The 15,095-nt window shown below is 33.3% G+C and overlaps 1 protein-coding gene across 1 annotated transcript in view; it reads left to right on the top strand.

Moving 5' to 3' along the window:
* The first annotated feature begins 9,198 nt into the window (after positions 1–9,198).
* The window catches only part of LOC139849322 (uncharacterized), a 41,025-nt gene continuing 35,128 nt past the window's right edge, over positions 9,199–15,095 (top strand). The window contains exon 1 of the mRNA XM_071838982.1: positions 9,199–9,854. Coding sequence (XP_071695083.1) covers positions 9,199–9,854 — 656 coding nt within the window. The remainder of the gene's footprint in view (positions 9,855–15,095) is intronic.

Raw genomic sequence — 15,095 nt, 5'->3', positions numbered from 1 at the left:
TATATATATATATATATATATATATATATATATATATATATATATACACATACACACATATATATACATAGGTAAACAATAAATGATAGATAAAGTAAAGATACGCAATATCTAGAGCTGAAGGTAGATCATAAAGAGTCTTACTCCTAAGATAAACACTAAACCTTAGTCAACCAGAGAAATCCTATTTGATTTATCACTGAGAGTCTAGGCTTTGAAGATTCTGGAAACAACAAGTATACTCAATCCCAATGTTAATCTTAATTGATTTAAACGACATTTCCATAGAATATCCTAGGCTCATGAACAAAGGTAGTGTATTCATGAAAGGGGCTGGCTTTTCTTAACCTTAGTTTCTTTAACCTCTATCTAGATCTTTCACTTAATACTTAGTTATGCCTTAACATTAACAGTGGTGCAATCTCAGATATTCTATGGTACTGTTATTTGGATAAGAGATCTCTCCTTTGCCATCAATCACTCAACCCCGAATCATCTTATAACATCTAAAAGATCTTAATTCTGATGCGAATCATGCTCTTTTGGGGAAACCAACATTCACTGAACACTATAGTAATCACCATAATTATAACCTTAAACCGGGCAGCTCCTCTTTGACAGTTATGTTACTATCTATACGTAGATACTAACCCTTGTTGTAGCGTTAAGAAAGCAAAACTACTTACCTTATATTCTAGAATTGACAGGTCCTAGCACTAAGTTATAGCCACGTTGTAACATCCCGTGTTCTAGTTACGCGTTATTGTGGATGTCATTTAAGTTCCAAGTTATGTAATCGTATCTTTTGACCCCAAATAAAGTTTGAATTAATGTTTTAGAATGTTATCATTGGAAAGTAGACCTTATTATGTTTCCAGCGATATTTGATTCATCAAAACGGATCTACGTTTTGAAAGTTACGACCAAAACAAGTGTCTGAAAAACGCAAAAAATGGACCCACCGCAATATGCGGCTGGTAGGCGCAATTTACGACGGGCTGGGGTTCCTCAGTGCCCAAATGGGGGCATTTTTGCTGCCCACTTTTGCGGCCCGGCCGTAATTTGCGTCCAGAAGGCGCAAATTGCGGCTAGAACGTAGTTTTGGTGATTTTCTTGATATTTTGAGTTTTAATGTGGGGCTTAATGGTCTGTTCACTTTGGGGTCGGTTTGATTTCATCAAAACTGATCCAAGGCTCTTTCAAGCCTCATTTTTTACCCACACAAAACACTCCCATCCTATTTTAGAGAGAGAGGGTGACTTTTAGAGTGAGAAAGCTTGGTTTGGAGAAAAAGTGGAAATCTCACCAAAGTGCTAGTGTTAAAGTTGTTCATCTCGTTTCTAGATAGATATTGGTAGTGGTGGTGAGTTCTAACTATAAATTTCATTGTTTAATTTGAAGTATATTAGGGTTTGTGCTAGTTAGGGTTATAAACCCCATTTCTTGTGAAATTTGGGGATTTTGAGTATTGTTAGTGTAAGTGAACCCGATTATTGTGGGTTTAGGGTTTGATGATGAATTTGGAAGTGTTTGTCATGGTTTGGGTGTTAAATCACTATATTATAAATGCGTTAGTGTTTTGATGTTCTTAAGAACAAGTTTGCTAGTTAAAATGGGTGTTGACTTTGATTTAGTGTCAAACTAAGATTTGAGTCAAGTTTTGGTGAATTGAGTATGTAAATACTTGGTTTAGGTGTTAATTGATGTTTTGAAAATATAATCACTAGCCGTTAGTGATTTTGGACGTTTTTGGGACTTATGTCAAAATGGGTAAGTTGATTGGGTCAAATTTGGTAATGACACTATCTTAGATCAAATGGATGTTTAAATACTTGTGTTAAGTGTTAAATGGCGTTTTTGGAAGTAATCGCTCATGAGAAGTGATTTTGAGTCAAAGTGATGTTTTTAACATAAGTCAAATGTAGTCAAGTGCAATATGGGTCAATATTGCACATGTTGTAGTTTTGGTGTAAATGGCGTTTGAAATTGTCACTACCTAAGTAGTAATCTAGAGTCGGGACCTAGGTTGGTCTAGTTGGTGTCAAGTATAAATTGGGTTAGTTTGTACTTGTTTGAATGGGTCGAAATTACCAATCGTAGTGGTAATTGGTGAAGTCCACTTTATGTGTCTAAATGGGTGGATTGTGGAGGTAGGTATAAACCCTTGGATAAGGGCGTTGGCATCGAATTCTCTTGTAGAGAATGTATGTTGATTGTGTGTGTACCTATATTCGTATTATAGCTAAAAGCTTGCTCGGTTGCGTTTGGTGGAGATTTCGCGCATGGTTTGTAATGCTCGAATTCACGAGGTGAGTGGAATAATTATACCTGTATGTATATAGTGTATTTATTTGTGTGATATGGTATGAACCAAAGAGCCGGTAGTGCCATAGCATGTGCGAATGTGCTATGATGTGAACCAAAGATCCGGTAGCATCATGGCATGTGTGTTGTAGTGTGAACCAAAGAGCCGGTAGTACTATAGCATGAGTTGTTAGGGTGTGAACCAAAGATTTGGTAGCACCTTAGCGTGAGTTTGTTAGAGTGTAAACCAAAGAGCTGGTAGCACTATAGCATGAGCTGTTAGGGTGTGAACTAAAGATCCGGTAGCACCTTAGCGTGAGTTTGTTAGAGTGTAAACCAAAGAGCCGGTAGCACTTTAGCGTGAGTATGACTCAAGTTGTGATGTGAACCAAAGAGCTGATAGCATCATGACAAGTGCGTATGGTGCGAACCAAAGAGCCTGTAGCACCATGATGCGGGTATGGTTAACCATATTGTGTGTGTGTTGTTTATTTAGCATTTTATATTGTGATGAATATATGCTATTGGTTATGCTAGCTTGCGGTATTGGAGATTATTAGCCTTATACTTTATGATGGTATGCTAATTAGATTGCTAGCGTGTATGTGGTAATTGAGTAAGTGTTTGTAAGTAAGTCGATTATATATGTATATGTATAATTATTGTATTCAATAAGCTTTTTTGCTTACCCCTCTCACTGTTTAACTTTTTATAGGTATCGTTGATGCGGAGTTACCTAGTTGCTAGACTAGGGTTGTTAGACGTTGCTTAAGCTTGGAGGATTAGCTTTTGGTTATTTGGGCGCGGATTGGGGATTTGGTAGTCCCCGGGATTATGCTCTTGGTATCGGGTTGGGTTATTGAGTCTAAACCTGGTCTGTGGTGTAAATGGGTCGTAATTACCCGCTTGTTATGTAACGGGTCAAAAGGCATCGAATTGTATGTTTTGGATTTAGTCACATGTTAAACATGTATTTTGTTGTATATTGGGCACGTTAAAACTATCGTTAAACGGATCTTGCATTATGATGTATTTAACTTTAATGACACCTAACTTATAAAAAAATGTGCTTCGTTTTTGGTAAATGGATTCGGGTCGTTTCACACGTGAGTAATGAGAAAGGGTGGTCCGTAAATTAGACTTCTAAATCCGACAAGATTTCAGCATAACAATAATATAAATTCTAGATAAATATTAGCATATATAACGATTATAATATATAGGCGAAAACATAGATGAAAGCAACTTAAAAATAGGCAAATATATCATTTAAATTAAGGAAGGCGTTCATCGTATACAAACGAGGTTCTGACTATTACAAAAGTGACGTTCTCTAGACTGCTCCTATTACAATCTTCGACATTCGTCTCTGGGTACTAAATTTTCCGCTCAGAGCTAAGAAGGCCTTGAAAGTATTGAACTATTATAATATTGTAGTTAAAAGGAATATTGTAGTGAGAGAGAGAATTGAGAAGTGTGCTGAGAGGTCACATTTTGGGCTCAATTTATAATAAAAGCTGGACAGGCAGGCCGTGTTTAGAGGCTGCGTGGCATGGACAGGCTGGGCACACGGCACACGGGCCGTGTAGAGAAGCCGTGTGCATGGTAGCCAGTGTATAGACACTGTTTATTGGTAGCCCGTATTGGCCATTTGCAATCCGTGTGTCCTGGTTTTGCCTTGGTCGAATTTGTCGATTTCTTTGATCGTAACATGGTTTCAAGGGTCGTAACTTGAGTTTCATCGTTTTTGCTCTAGATTCTTCATTTTAAGCTCGTTTTCTTCGATTCTGCTTACATCATCTTCATAATCACTTGATCTATCAAATAAAGAAAATAAACACTTAATTTAGAGATAAAGTTTTTTATTTTAATGTTTTGGTACCAAATATTTGGGGTAAAAACATGACTTTTTAGCCGATATCAAATATCCCACATTTAGATTTTGCTCGTCCTCAAGTAAAATTTCAAACTTTTAAACAATTGGGTGTTCCTTCCGTTTGATCAAGTGGTTTTGCTTTTTGAGACGCGAGGATAAAAACGTTTTTTATTATCTTTGTTAGTTGTGAAACTATCTCTGCAAGCATGAGATGAGGTTACATGACTTCAGCTATCTCACTCTGATGACTCAAATCACTAGGTGTATTGGGAACCTATAGATTTATAGAAATGAAATCACTCAATAGCCAGTCATGTTGCATCCTTCGTCATAGGCTTGATCAAGACTCAAATCGTCATTACATAGGTAAATGAATTTTTGATTATAATCCCTAGATGTTTCGGAAAGAACTTCTCAAGGGTAGGTACGTGGTGATAGAAAAGAGTTGATCTCGGAGGTTTATTCAGGATAGATAGGAGTAATTTTTGTATTTCTGTTGAAGCGCGATCCGGTAATCTTCTCAGCTTTTCAAGAGACTTTTATTTTTTGGGAGTCACTTATTGTCATGTCTGATCACTTTTCTCGGAGGTTCGTTTATAGATTCTTATCCTTTCCTCGGAATCTTAAAAACTTCTTGCTTTTTTTTAATAGAGTATCCTTGCGTTGTCCTTCGAGGTCTTCTTCTGACAGTAGGCTTCTTGGATTTCTACTGAGATACTTCTTTCTTTTTCGTTGCTTTTGTCGTCCCCTATCGATCACAATTTTTCTCTATTTTGAGAAGTGGAAAAATGGGGAAAATTAAGATGGTTGAAAACTTCGTGGTGATTATTTTTGTGGAGATTCTATGGTTTACAGGATGGAAATGGAAACGGAGGTCTGTATGTAGGAGAAGTTGTTTTCATGAAAATCTAGGTTTCTAAACTAGTCATTCTTTTCACGGATGTTGTTCTGAAATACGGATCAAGAGCAAGTTCTGCTTAAAGAATGCAAACATTAGCACACTCAACAGGAAATACAGTGAATCACTAAAAATGAGTGCTTACTGGACCTTTATTTGGGTTCCTCGCAATAATTATAACGGGTTAAATGTGCTAAGTCATGCAATGCTCTTTTAGAGAATCATTTCATTTTCGAAAGACTCTTGACTTTGTTTTTATTCTTTTGCCTGATATTAGCAAGATTTTGATTTTTAGAAAGTAATGATCCAAGTGTTTTATGTTTCAAAAGCTATAAATTTTTGAAAAATTTAGCGCTTTACGACACTTAAGGATCTACAAGATTCTAATTGTACAATACTGCTATCCTTCACTTAAAATTAACGTTGTCCTAAATGTTAAGGATACAGAGTATCCCACACATAGGTTTTATAGTTATACTTGTTATTTTCAAGTTTTATTTGGTAGGATTTGATCATCCCACACTTAACGTTTAAAGTGGTGTGGCATGATTGTATATAAAATCTTGAAAGTTGTGAAAACGTAGTACTCCCCATTTTTTCGCAAGGTGTGTATGTAAATGTGATGCACTGTTTTGGATGTCTCTTATTTTGGTGCCGACGTCATCTTCTCGATAATTTCGTCCTTGCTCCAAGTTATGTCTCCAGGTTATGCGCTGTTTTCGATGTCTTTTATTTAGGTGCTGGCATCATCTTCTTGATAAGTTCGTCATTGCTCTAATTTATGTCTCCGTTTTGCCCGTGAGTTGTGAACGCCATTTCTTTGGTTTGTTTATTCTATTATTTTCAAACATAAAGAAACTGATTAACTACTACGTGCATAAGAAAGTAAAATGTCTAATGTCCTTCATAGGACATACAAATTGATAATGTAAATGTATCAAAAATGGTGAACTAATGTATCGAATCATGAGGAGATAATAGGGATAAAATGACACTCTTTTAGTTGGTTCGAATGAAAGGGATAGTAGTATGAGGGTCCCTTATGCGTACATGTCCTTGTTGCTCGGGGAATGCCCATAGCTAACTCTGCCCCTTCATGGTGGTCCATCGATATCATCTATGCTGAAACCACCGGATCCACTGTGGTGAACATCCTAGCTAATCATATACATAACATGTAAATGTATATTTTATTTGCTAAAGGCTAAAAGCAGAAGTTACGCGAACTATAATCAATAGGCTTGGATATTCGCTGAAGATAAAGATCGCGGATCAGTTTCCGCGCTAATAAAAGACTGCGGGTCATTCCTCTAAGTTTCCGCGGATAGTTAAACAGTCCGCAGACCGCGGATATTTTGAATACTATAAATAGGGAGCTCGACCTCTCACTTATAGGTTGTTGATTCTCTATCATTTGCCTGAACCTTTGTAATTTTCTCTTGTAATCTTGCCCAAGGAACTTTACATTGCTTTCAAGGTGAATTATGCTAATTAACAATCAAGACCGTGTCAGGGTGGTTGATCACTTGATAGTTAAAGTGAAAGACGATCATCAGGGCCCAAAATAATCATCAAACATCCCATCATCCATCTCAATCTTATTGCACTCAATCCGTAATTAAGTAACTCATTAATTAGGGATTGATCAATTGGCGCCATCCGTGGGACACGTTTAGAGAATTAAACTTTAAATTTTTTGTTTCGTGCTATCAAACGATTAATTGGCTTGTTTAATTCTAATCGTGTGTTATTTTGATGATTCACAGGCGAATACGTTTGTAATTGGCGGTAAATTGCTTGATTAATCGAAATAATGAGCAATATCGGAATTGATAGTGGTTTTACTGTCGATGTGCAAGCAAATGCCCAAAAAAGAGGAATAAAGCGAAAGTCAGCAAGAATGTTTCAAAATTGGCAGTTTGCGCCAATTAGTTTTCCAAAAATGCAGAGCGATGATTTCTCCGAAATGCCGATAGTAGTATCGTGCAAAATCACGGAAACTTGAATCACAATCATGAAAGTTCATGTTGATAATGGCAGTAGTGTTGACATTGTTTATGAACAATGTTTTGTTCAACTGCTGGAGAGTATTAGAGCAACTTTAAAACCAACTGCAGCCTTGCTAACCGGTTTTGCCGGAGAATCCTCATTGCCTACGGGCGTATTGCCTTTAGATGTTGAGCTATTTGATGAATATGATGATAGTTTAGTGCGGCGAGTTAGATTTTTATGTTATGCGGACTTCATCTCGCTATAACATGTTGTTAGGAAGAACTGCCTTGGGAAAATTCAGAATTGTTCCATCTACCATTCATGGTATGATTAAATTCGCAACGTGTAAAGGTGTTGCTACAATAAGTTCAGCAAGCATTATGCCCATCTGTGCGGTTGTTAATGCAAAAAGTGCAGTGCAAGCAACCGCTGATGCCGCCGACAACATGGTAGTGGTTAATCCTGCATATCTCGAGCAAAAAATTAAAGTGGGATGCAATGTTAGTGCGGATACTAGGAAACAAATTGTGCAGTTACTTGTGTAGTACATGGATGTTTTTGCTTGGTGTGAAAATGATATGACTGGTATTCCATGTCACATTGCGGAACACAGACTTAATGTAAATCCAGCTTTAAAACCTGTAGTACAGAAGCGTAGAGGCATGGCCCCAGATCGCATGAAGTGGCTGTGTTAAGAGGTAACAAAATTGGTGAGAGCTGGAATTCTGCGCGAAGTTCAATACCAATCATGGATTGCGAATCCAGTTTTGTGAAAAAGCCTGATGGCTCATGGAGAATGTGTATTGACTTTAAGGATTTAAATAAAGTGTACCCTAAGGATAACTATCCACTTCCAAAAATTGATTTGAAAGTGGAATCTTTGCATGCTTTTCCATATAAATGTTTTTTGGATGCGACAAGGGGATATCATCAGATCCCAATGGCTAAAGAAGATGCAGATAAAACCGCTTTTCATACGGGCAAAGGCATATTCTCTTATATAATGATGCCATTTAGATTAATCAATGAGGGTACAACATATCAACGCTTAATTGACACTGCGTTTGAAAAATAAATTGGGCGAAATCTTGAAGCTTATGCAGATGATTTAGTAATTAAAACCACAACACAAGAGCGAATTGTTGATGATATGCGAGAAACATTTGACACATTGCGAAGGATAAACATGAAGCTTAATCCGCTAAAATGTAGTTTTGGCAAGACTGAAGGAATGTTTTTGGGATATCTTGTTACTGAGCAAGGTATTCAAGCTAATCCAAAGAAAATTGCGGCTATTGAAAATATGACAGCACCAAAAATGGTCAAGGAAGCGCAAAGTCTGATGGGAAAATTAGCCGCATTAACGCGTTTCTTGTCTAAAGCCGCTGAAAGACAGTTACCGTTTTTCAAAACTTTAAAAGGCTGCTTGAAGCAAAAAAGTTTTGTTTGGACAAATGAAGCTGAGACTGCGTTTCAGGAAATGAAGAAGTTATTAAAAACTTTGCCTACGCTAATAGCACTAATTGATGGCGAAATTCTTTACCTTTACATATCGATAGCAAATGAAGCTTTTGGCTCAGTTCTAATTGCGGAAAGGGATAAAATACAAAAACATGTGTATTTTGTCAGTAAAGCTCTTACAGGGAGTGAAATAAACTATGCGCCGATTGAGAAATTTGTGTATGCGTTCATATTAACATCGCGAAGGTTAAGAAGATATTTTCAAGGGCATCCAGTGCACGTGCTAACTAATATGCCGATCAAGCAAGTCTTAACAAAACCAGAGATATCTGGTAAACTCTCATTATGGGCAGTAGAGTTAGGTGCTTATCAAATTTCTTACCATCCGCGCAGTGCTGTAAAGGGCCAGGTTTTGGCGGATTATCTCGCTGAAATGACTGGGGAGTTGGAGGTGATTAATGAGCGAACAGAGTTAAAACCAGCGGTTGGAGAAACTTGGAATTTATTTACCGATGGAGCTTCATGTGCAGAAGGCGCTGGTGCGGGATTAGTGTTAGCAATCCCAAGTGGTGAAGAGCATACATACGCGTTACGTTTTAATTTTGATGTGAGAAATAATGAAGTAGAATATGAAGCATTGCTTGCTGGTTTAAATATTGCGCGAAAAATGGATATCACCAAGTTACGAGCATTTACAGATACGCAATTAGTTGCGAATCAGTTTAATGGCTCTTTTGAGGCACATGATTCCTCAATGCAGAAATATTTGCAGTTGTTGAAAGAATTGGCAGTGCGCTTTGAGCATTTTGAACTTACGCAAGTGCCAAGGGGTCAAAATAAGAAGGCGGATACTTTGAGTAAGCTGGCTGCTTTAACGTTTTCGCACTTTCAAAAACAAGTTTGGGTTGAGGAATTGCTAAGCAAGTCAATAGATAACGACTTGATGGTTGCGTCTGTTGTAGAAGAACAGCCAAATTGGATGGAACCAATCTTGCAATATATTTGCAATGATGTTTTGCCAGATGATAAGCGCGAAGCTCGGTTAGTTAGAGAGCGAGCACCAATGTACATCATTCAAAATGATATTTTATATCGCAAATCATACTGCGGTCCAATGATGCGATGTGTTGGCCCAATTGAAGGAGAAATGATAGTTGATGAAGTGAATAACGGCTCTTGTGCACTGCATTCAGGCTATAAAATAATTGCGGCAAAAATTATGCGGATGGGTTACTTTTGGCCATCCCTATATCGCGATGTTGCAAAGATTGTTAAGCGTTGTAAAGGCTGCCAAAGGCATGCTCCGCAGAATCAGATGTCAAGGCATGATATGATTCCTGTTAATTCGCCATGTGTCACACCCTCAAATAGGGTCTGGGGTATTTATGACTAATTATATCAAATCACAGATGTATAAACGAGAACGACTCTATATGAGACATTTTATTGAGTTTTACAGCGGAAGATAAATAGATTACATTTTATTTAGAGCATTAGATGTTCTTAATTGATATGATATGTAATGAAGACTCCAAGCATAGCAAGCAATCATCATCAAAGCAGCAGATATACAGCGGAAGCAATATTTAAGTACCTGAGAATAAACATGCTTTAAAAAGTCAACACGGGGTTAAGTGAGTTCATAGGTTTAACATAAATAATGATTTCAGTAATAGATCACAAGATTTAATATAATAAAAGTCGATATATCATGTATATCAAAAGTATGCCATGAGTGTATAATATCAAAACTAAACAATTTTACCCCGAGACAATAGATATGTAATTGTCGAGATCATTATTATACCACCAATTGACCTGAGGTCAACAGTGCGGGACGTTACTCCCAATAGCGCTATTTATAATAATTCCGTTTGCCTCTTCATTATCTAGCAATTAATGATATTACAAAGTAGGGTTTTGCATGTTTCATATGAACACAATAACATGTTACATATCAACACAATAAAAGTATTCATGTTGGTCGCATAATAGTTTGCACTTGTGTCTATCTGTTATAAAAATATTGCATTTATTCTCAGCCCAAAAATATATAAAAATGGAGCAGATGAACTCACGATACGATACGATATTTTGTATTAAATATGCATAGGATGGCACTGAACAAGTACAGAGTTGACCTCGGATTCATGAACATATATCAAGTATATATTTTAACATGTATAATGGTAATTGAACAAGTTTATATATTATTAATGACTTTATTTGTTATTTTTATGTGTTATATTAGATAAATTTAATATATTTAATTTATATATTTTATATATACTAATATTTATCATTCGTCATGACATTTTAATATATTAAAGTTTATTTATGATAAAGAATATATAAAATATATTAATTGATATCTTTTATATATAGTTTAATTAATATCCTTTTAATAATAAGAATATAGTGATAATAATAATAATAATAATAATAATAATAATAATAATAATAATAATAATAATAATAATAATAATAATAATAATAATAATAATAATAATAATAATAATAATAATAATAATAATAATAATAATAATAATAATAATAATAATAATAATAATAGTATTGTTAATAAGTTAATTTTAATAATGACACTTTTTAATAAAGATAATTATAAAAATGATAATTTTATTAAAAATATTAATTTCAATAATAATACTAATTTTACAAGAAATTTTGATAGAATTTAAAGTACGGTTACTTTTAGTAATAATGGTGATAATGAAAGTAATTTTAATACTAATAATTATAATCTTATTAATAATATTAATAGTAATACTTATGTTAATAATACTAATTAATAATAATAACTATAATACTAATTTTCATAATACTAATTCATTTAAATCATAAATTAATTTTAATTTAAATCATTTTCATAAACTTATAACAATAGTAATAATAGTAATAGTAATAATAATAATAATAATAATAATAATAATAATAATAATAATAATAATAATAATAATAATATTAATAATATTAATAATATTAAAAATTTTAGGAAATGAAAACTACCTCAAAATAAGCCCTTTAAAAAAAATGCCCCAAACTGAGCTCGAACCCGCGCCTCGTCATTAACACGCTAACACCCTTAACCGTCCCTCTGCTTCTGCCTTTCTGCTATGATACCAGTTTTAATTTCTTATAACCCTTATTATTTTTCTGTTATTTTCTTCTCCTTCTTCATCAAATAACTTAGTTGACTAGTGTAAATTATAAATTTATTGTTTGATGTACTAATTGAAATTGAAATGGGATTGGTCTATAAATAAAAGATTTTTGTTCAATCAGAAAAAGAAAGAAAAAAAATAAAAAAAGGCTGCTATGTAGCTCGCGATGAACATCAAAAACTCAAAGCTTGATTTTAAAATTTGGACCGTTTTAGACAAATGTTACAACATGAATTATGTTTAAAATCATTCTTATAAACTTCCTAAATCCTCAATTGAATCAGAAACATCAAAAGGAATTCAAATTTTGCAATGAACAATACGTTTGACTTTTTAAATTTAAACTTTGACTCTCAAATTTGAACTCAATAATGGAAATTGGAATATGAAATTTTGCAGAAAGTTTGACTAGACGAATCCTAATCTAACTGCATTTTTAGTTTTTAAAAATTGATAGTAAATCGAGCTTTTGATAATTGAAGTAAGAACAGGGGTGTCGATGAAGTTCACAGTTTTCTGTTTGCTTTTCAATTAGCAGCAACTACAACCATTATATAACTGTAATGATGTTGTTAACCTAACGTGTAAAGTAGAGATTTTTCATTGTTTATTAATAATGGATCGACTAAATACAAAATCACTACCAGCAGAAGCATAAAAAAAATAAAAAAATCAGCAAAATAAATAAAGTTGGGTCGTGTGAAATAAAAAATATATAAAATATATATGCTGATTCACGATCAATTAAAAAATAAAAAGGCAGATATGCAGATCACTTAAAAAAATTAAAAGCAGATATAGTTTTTAGGTTAAATTAAGTATATGTTTAATTTATATTAATTTAATTAATTTAATTATAATAATAATTATATTTATAATATTAATTAAAAATAATAGATAAAGATATTAATAGTAATTCTCATAATAATAATAATTATGTTAATAATAATATTAATAAAAATAATATTATTATTAGAATTAAGTTGTATTAATATAACAATGATAATAATACTAATAATAAAGATAATAATAATAATAATATTAATAATATTAATATTAATAACACTAACAGTCATGATAATATTATTATGTTAATTATATTTGAGATATTAGTAATAATATTTAACATTACTAGTGAAAATAATATTTTATATAATAGTATTATAACAAATTATATTTATCAAGTTTTCTTATAATAATAATATTACTAATACTGATATTAATATTAATATTAATATTAATAATAATAATAAAAGTAATAATATAACAGCTATATTATCTTGTATATTTTACATATTTAATTAAATCATATTTGAATTTATATTTCAAATTATTATATGTATATATACATATTTATTTTTAAATATTTGTTCGTGAATCGTCGGAAACAGTCGAAATCATATAAAGATTAAGTTAAATTTTAGTCGGAAATTTCCGGGTTATCACAGTATCCCCCTGTTAATAGAAATTTCGTCCTGAAATTTAGTTGTTGCCACCAGTCGGCGTTGTTTGTAAACAGGTGAGGATATTTTCATTTTATTTGGTTTTCACGTTCCCAGGTATGCTCGGGGCCTTGCGTGAATTCCAACGGATAGAATATTGTTTTGTTTCAAGAGTTTAAATCTTACGATCCATAAATTCTACGAAGGGCATTTCATTATTAATGCGGAGGTTATCTAAAGGATTTAACAAGAGTGTCATTGATTAGGTTTTCTCAGAAAAAGATGATGACGCTATACAAGCATTTCAATACACATGAAATGGGTTATGAATAATAGTGAGCTTATTTAAACCTTGATCGTTTATGCCACAATATTAGAGTAGACAAAATAGAGAAGAGTTCATGAAAATTACAGTCATGAAATTGGATAGAGATCGTGGTTGTTTAAAACAAGAATGATGGATATGAGTTGAAAAATAGTGTAATATGGATGAAACGATTCGATTACAGGAAGAGTATAAACGAAGCTATTACAAAAGAGTGAAATGTGGAAATTAAATGTTCGTCTTAACTTTTGACATAGTCACGATTGATTTCCGGAATTCAAGGAATTAAAAAAAATCTTTATAATATTTGATTCTCCGGTAATTAAGGAAATTAGGATTTTCTTTGATTAAATGCGGTGAATTGTCTTGATTGTCGTGTCTGGAATTGCGCTATAAATTAGCTTCTTTCGTTTCATTATCTTCACCACTTCTATACTTTCTTCCTCAATTCATACTTCCAAAAGATTTGTTAATATGCTTAATCCAGTTCTTGTTCTTAACCTTATATTGGTTATCGCCACAATCATCCTTCTTTTACAACTCCCACCAGAGGAGTGTGTTTACTTCTACTATGCTCTTAGATTTATTGTGTTTTTAGTTCTCCCGTGTCTTTATATTGCTATACGCATTGATATACACGGTTTGTAATTTCGGTGTCATTATCGGGCTTTGTCTGTTCCCTTATATGTCGAAGAGTCATGCTTTTGTAAAGCAAGTAATGGTCCAGAATTCGTAGGTATGGAGTTTCGAATGATCATAATATACAAAGCAGAAAGGAAAGATAATAGCACGATTTGATTTGTCAAATTACCAGGATATCCGAAAAAGACCGAATCATCAAGAAAAATATTTTCTTGATATGTTTAGAGGTTAAATAGAATGAAAGAGTTATGTAACATGGCAAATGATGATTATAAAGTCTATGAATCATCATCTTCCATTAAAAATTTAGCATGACTTACTGTAATATAATCACGTTGGCCTGACGTCATTATATTATACTAACTCATGCTTCAATTCCCAACACTACTTCAAATCATTCATAATTTATACTTAGGTTTTACAGAAGTTTCCGATATAATGTAATACAGATAGCACGAAGAGGTATATAATTTCAGACGAGAATATTTATGGAAATATCTTCAAAAATATCGAAGATATTTATGATGATATTTTGGAATTTCTAAGTTCGAAAGTTGATGAAGAAAAATTTTCCGCAAGCTTTTAACATGACTTCGGAGCAAGATATTCTCTAAAGATTTCATCGGATCCTGAATTACCTGGATTCTTTAAATAAAGGGTTTGGTCTTTGTATTTTTCCTTGGTCTCCTTCATGGTTAGCTCAATCCGTTTTTCAGTTCCAAATCTGAGCTTTTTCAATACGTCATTCTTTATCATCAAACTTTTGGCCATTAAGACCATCTATATCTTTTGCTGCTTTGTCAGCATTCTCAAGGTTAACGAATCTGAATCAATGATTATCAGTCCGAGGTGTTTTCAAGAATTTTGAAGAGTTTGAACGCAGATGGTAATCGTCAAGATACATATAATGTTCGAGAATTTTGAACTAATATTTTTCTGAGTTTTATGAATAGAAGTGATGTTCTAGCATAGT

Source organism: Rutidosis leptorrhynchoides, chromosome 5 (genome assembly GCF_046630445.1).
Source record: "Rutidosis leptorrhynchoides isolate AG116_Rl617_1_P2 chromosome 5, CSIRO_AGI_Rlap_v1, whole genome shotgun sequence".
NCBI classification, from domain to species: domain Eukaryota; kingdom Viridiplantae; phylum Streptophyta; class Magnoliopsida; order Asterales; family Asteraceae; genus Rutidosis; species Rutidosis leptorrhynchoides.
This window is presented reverse-complemented; position numbering and strand designations above follow the sequence as displayed.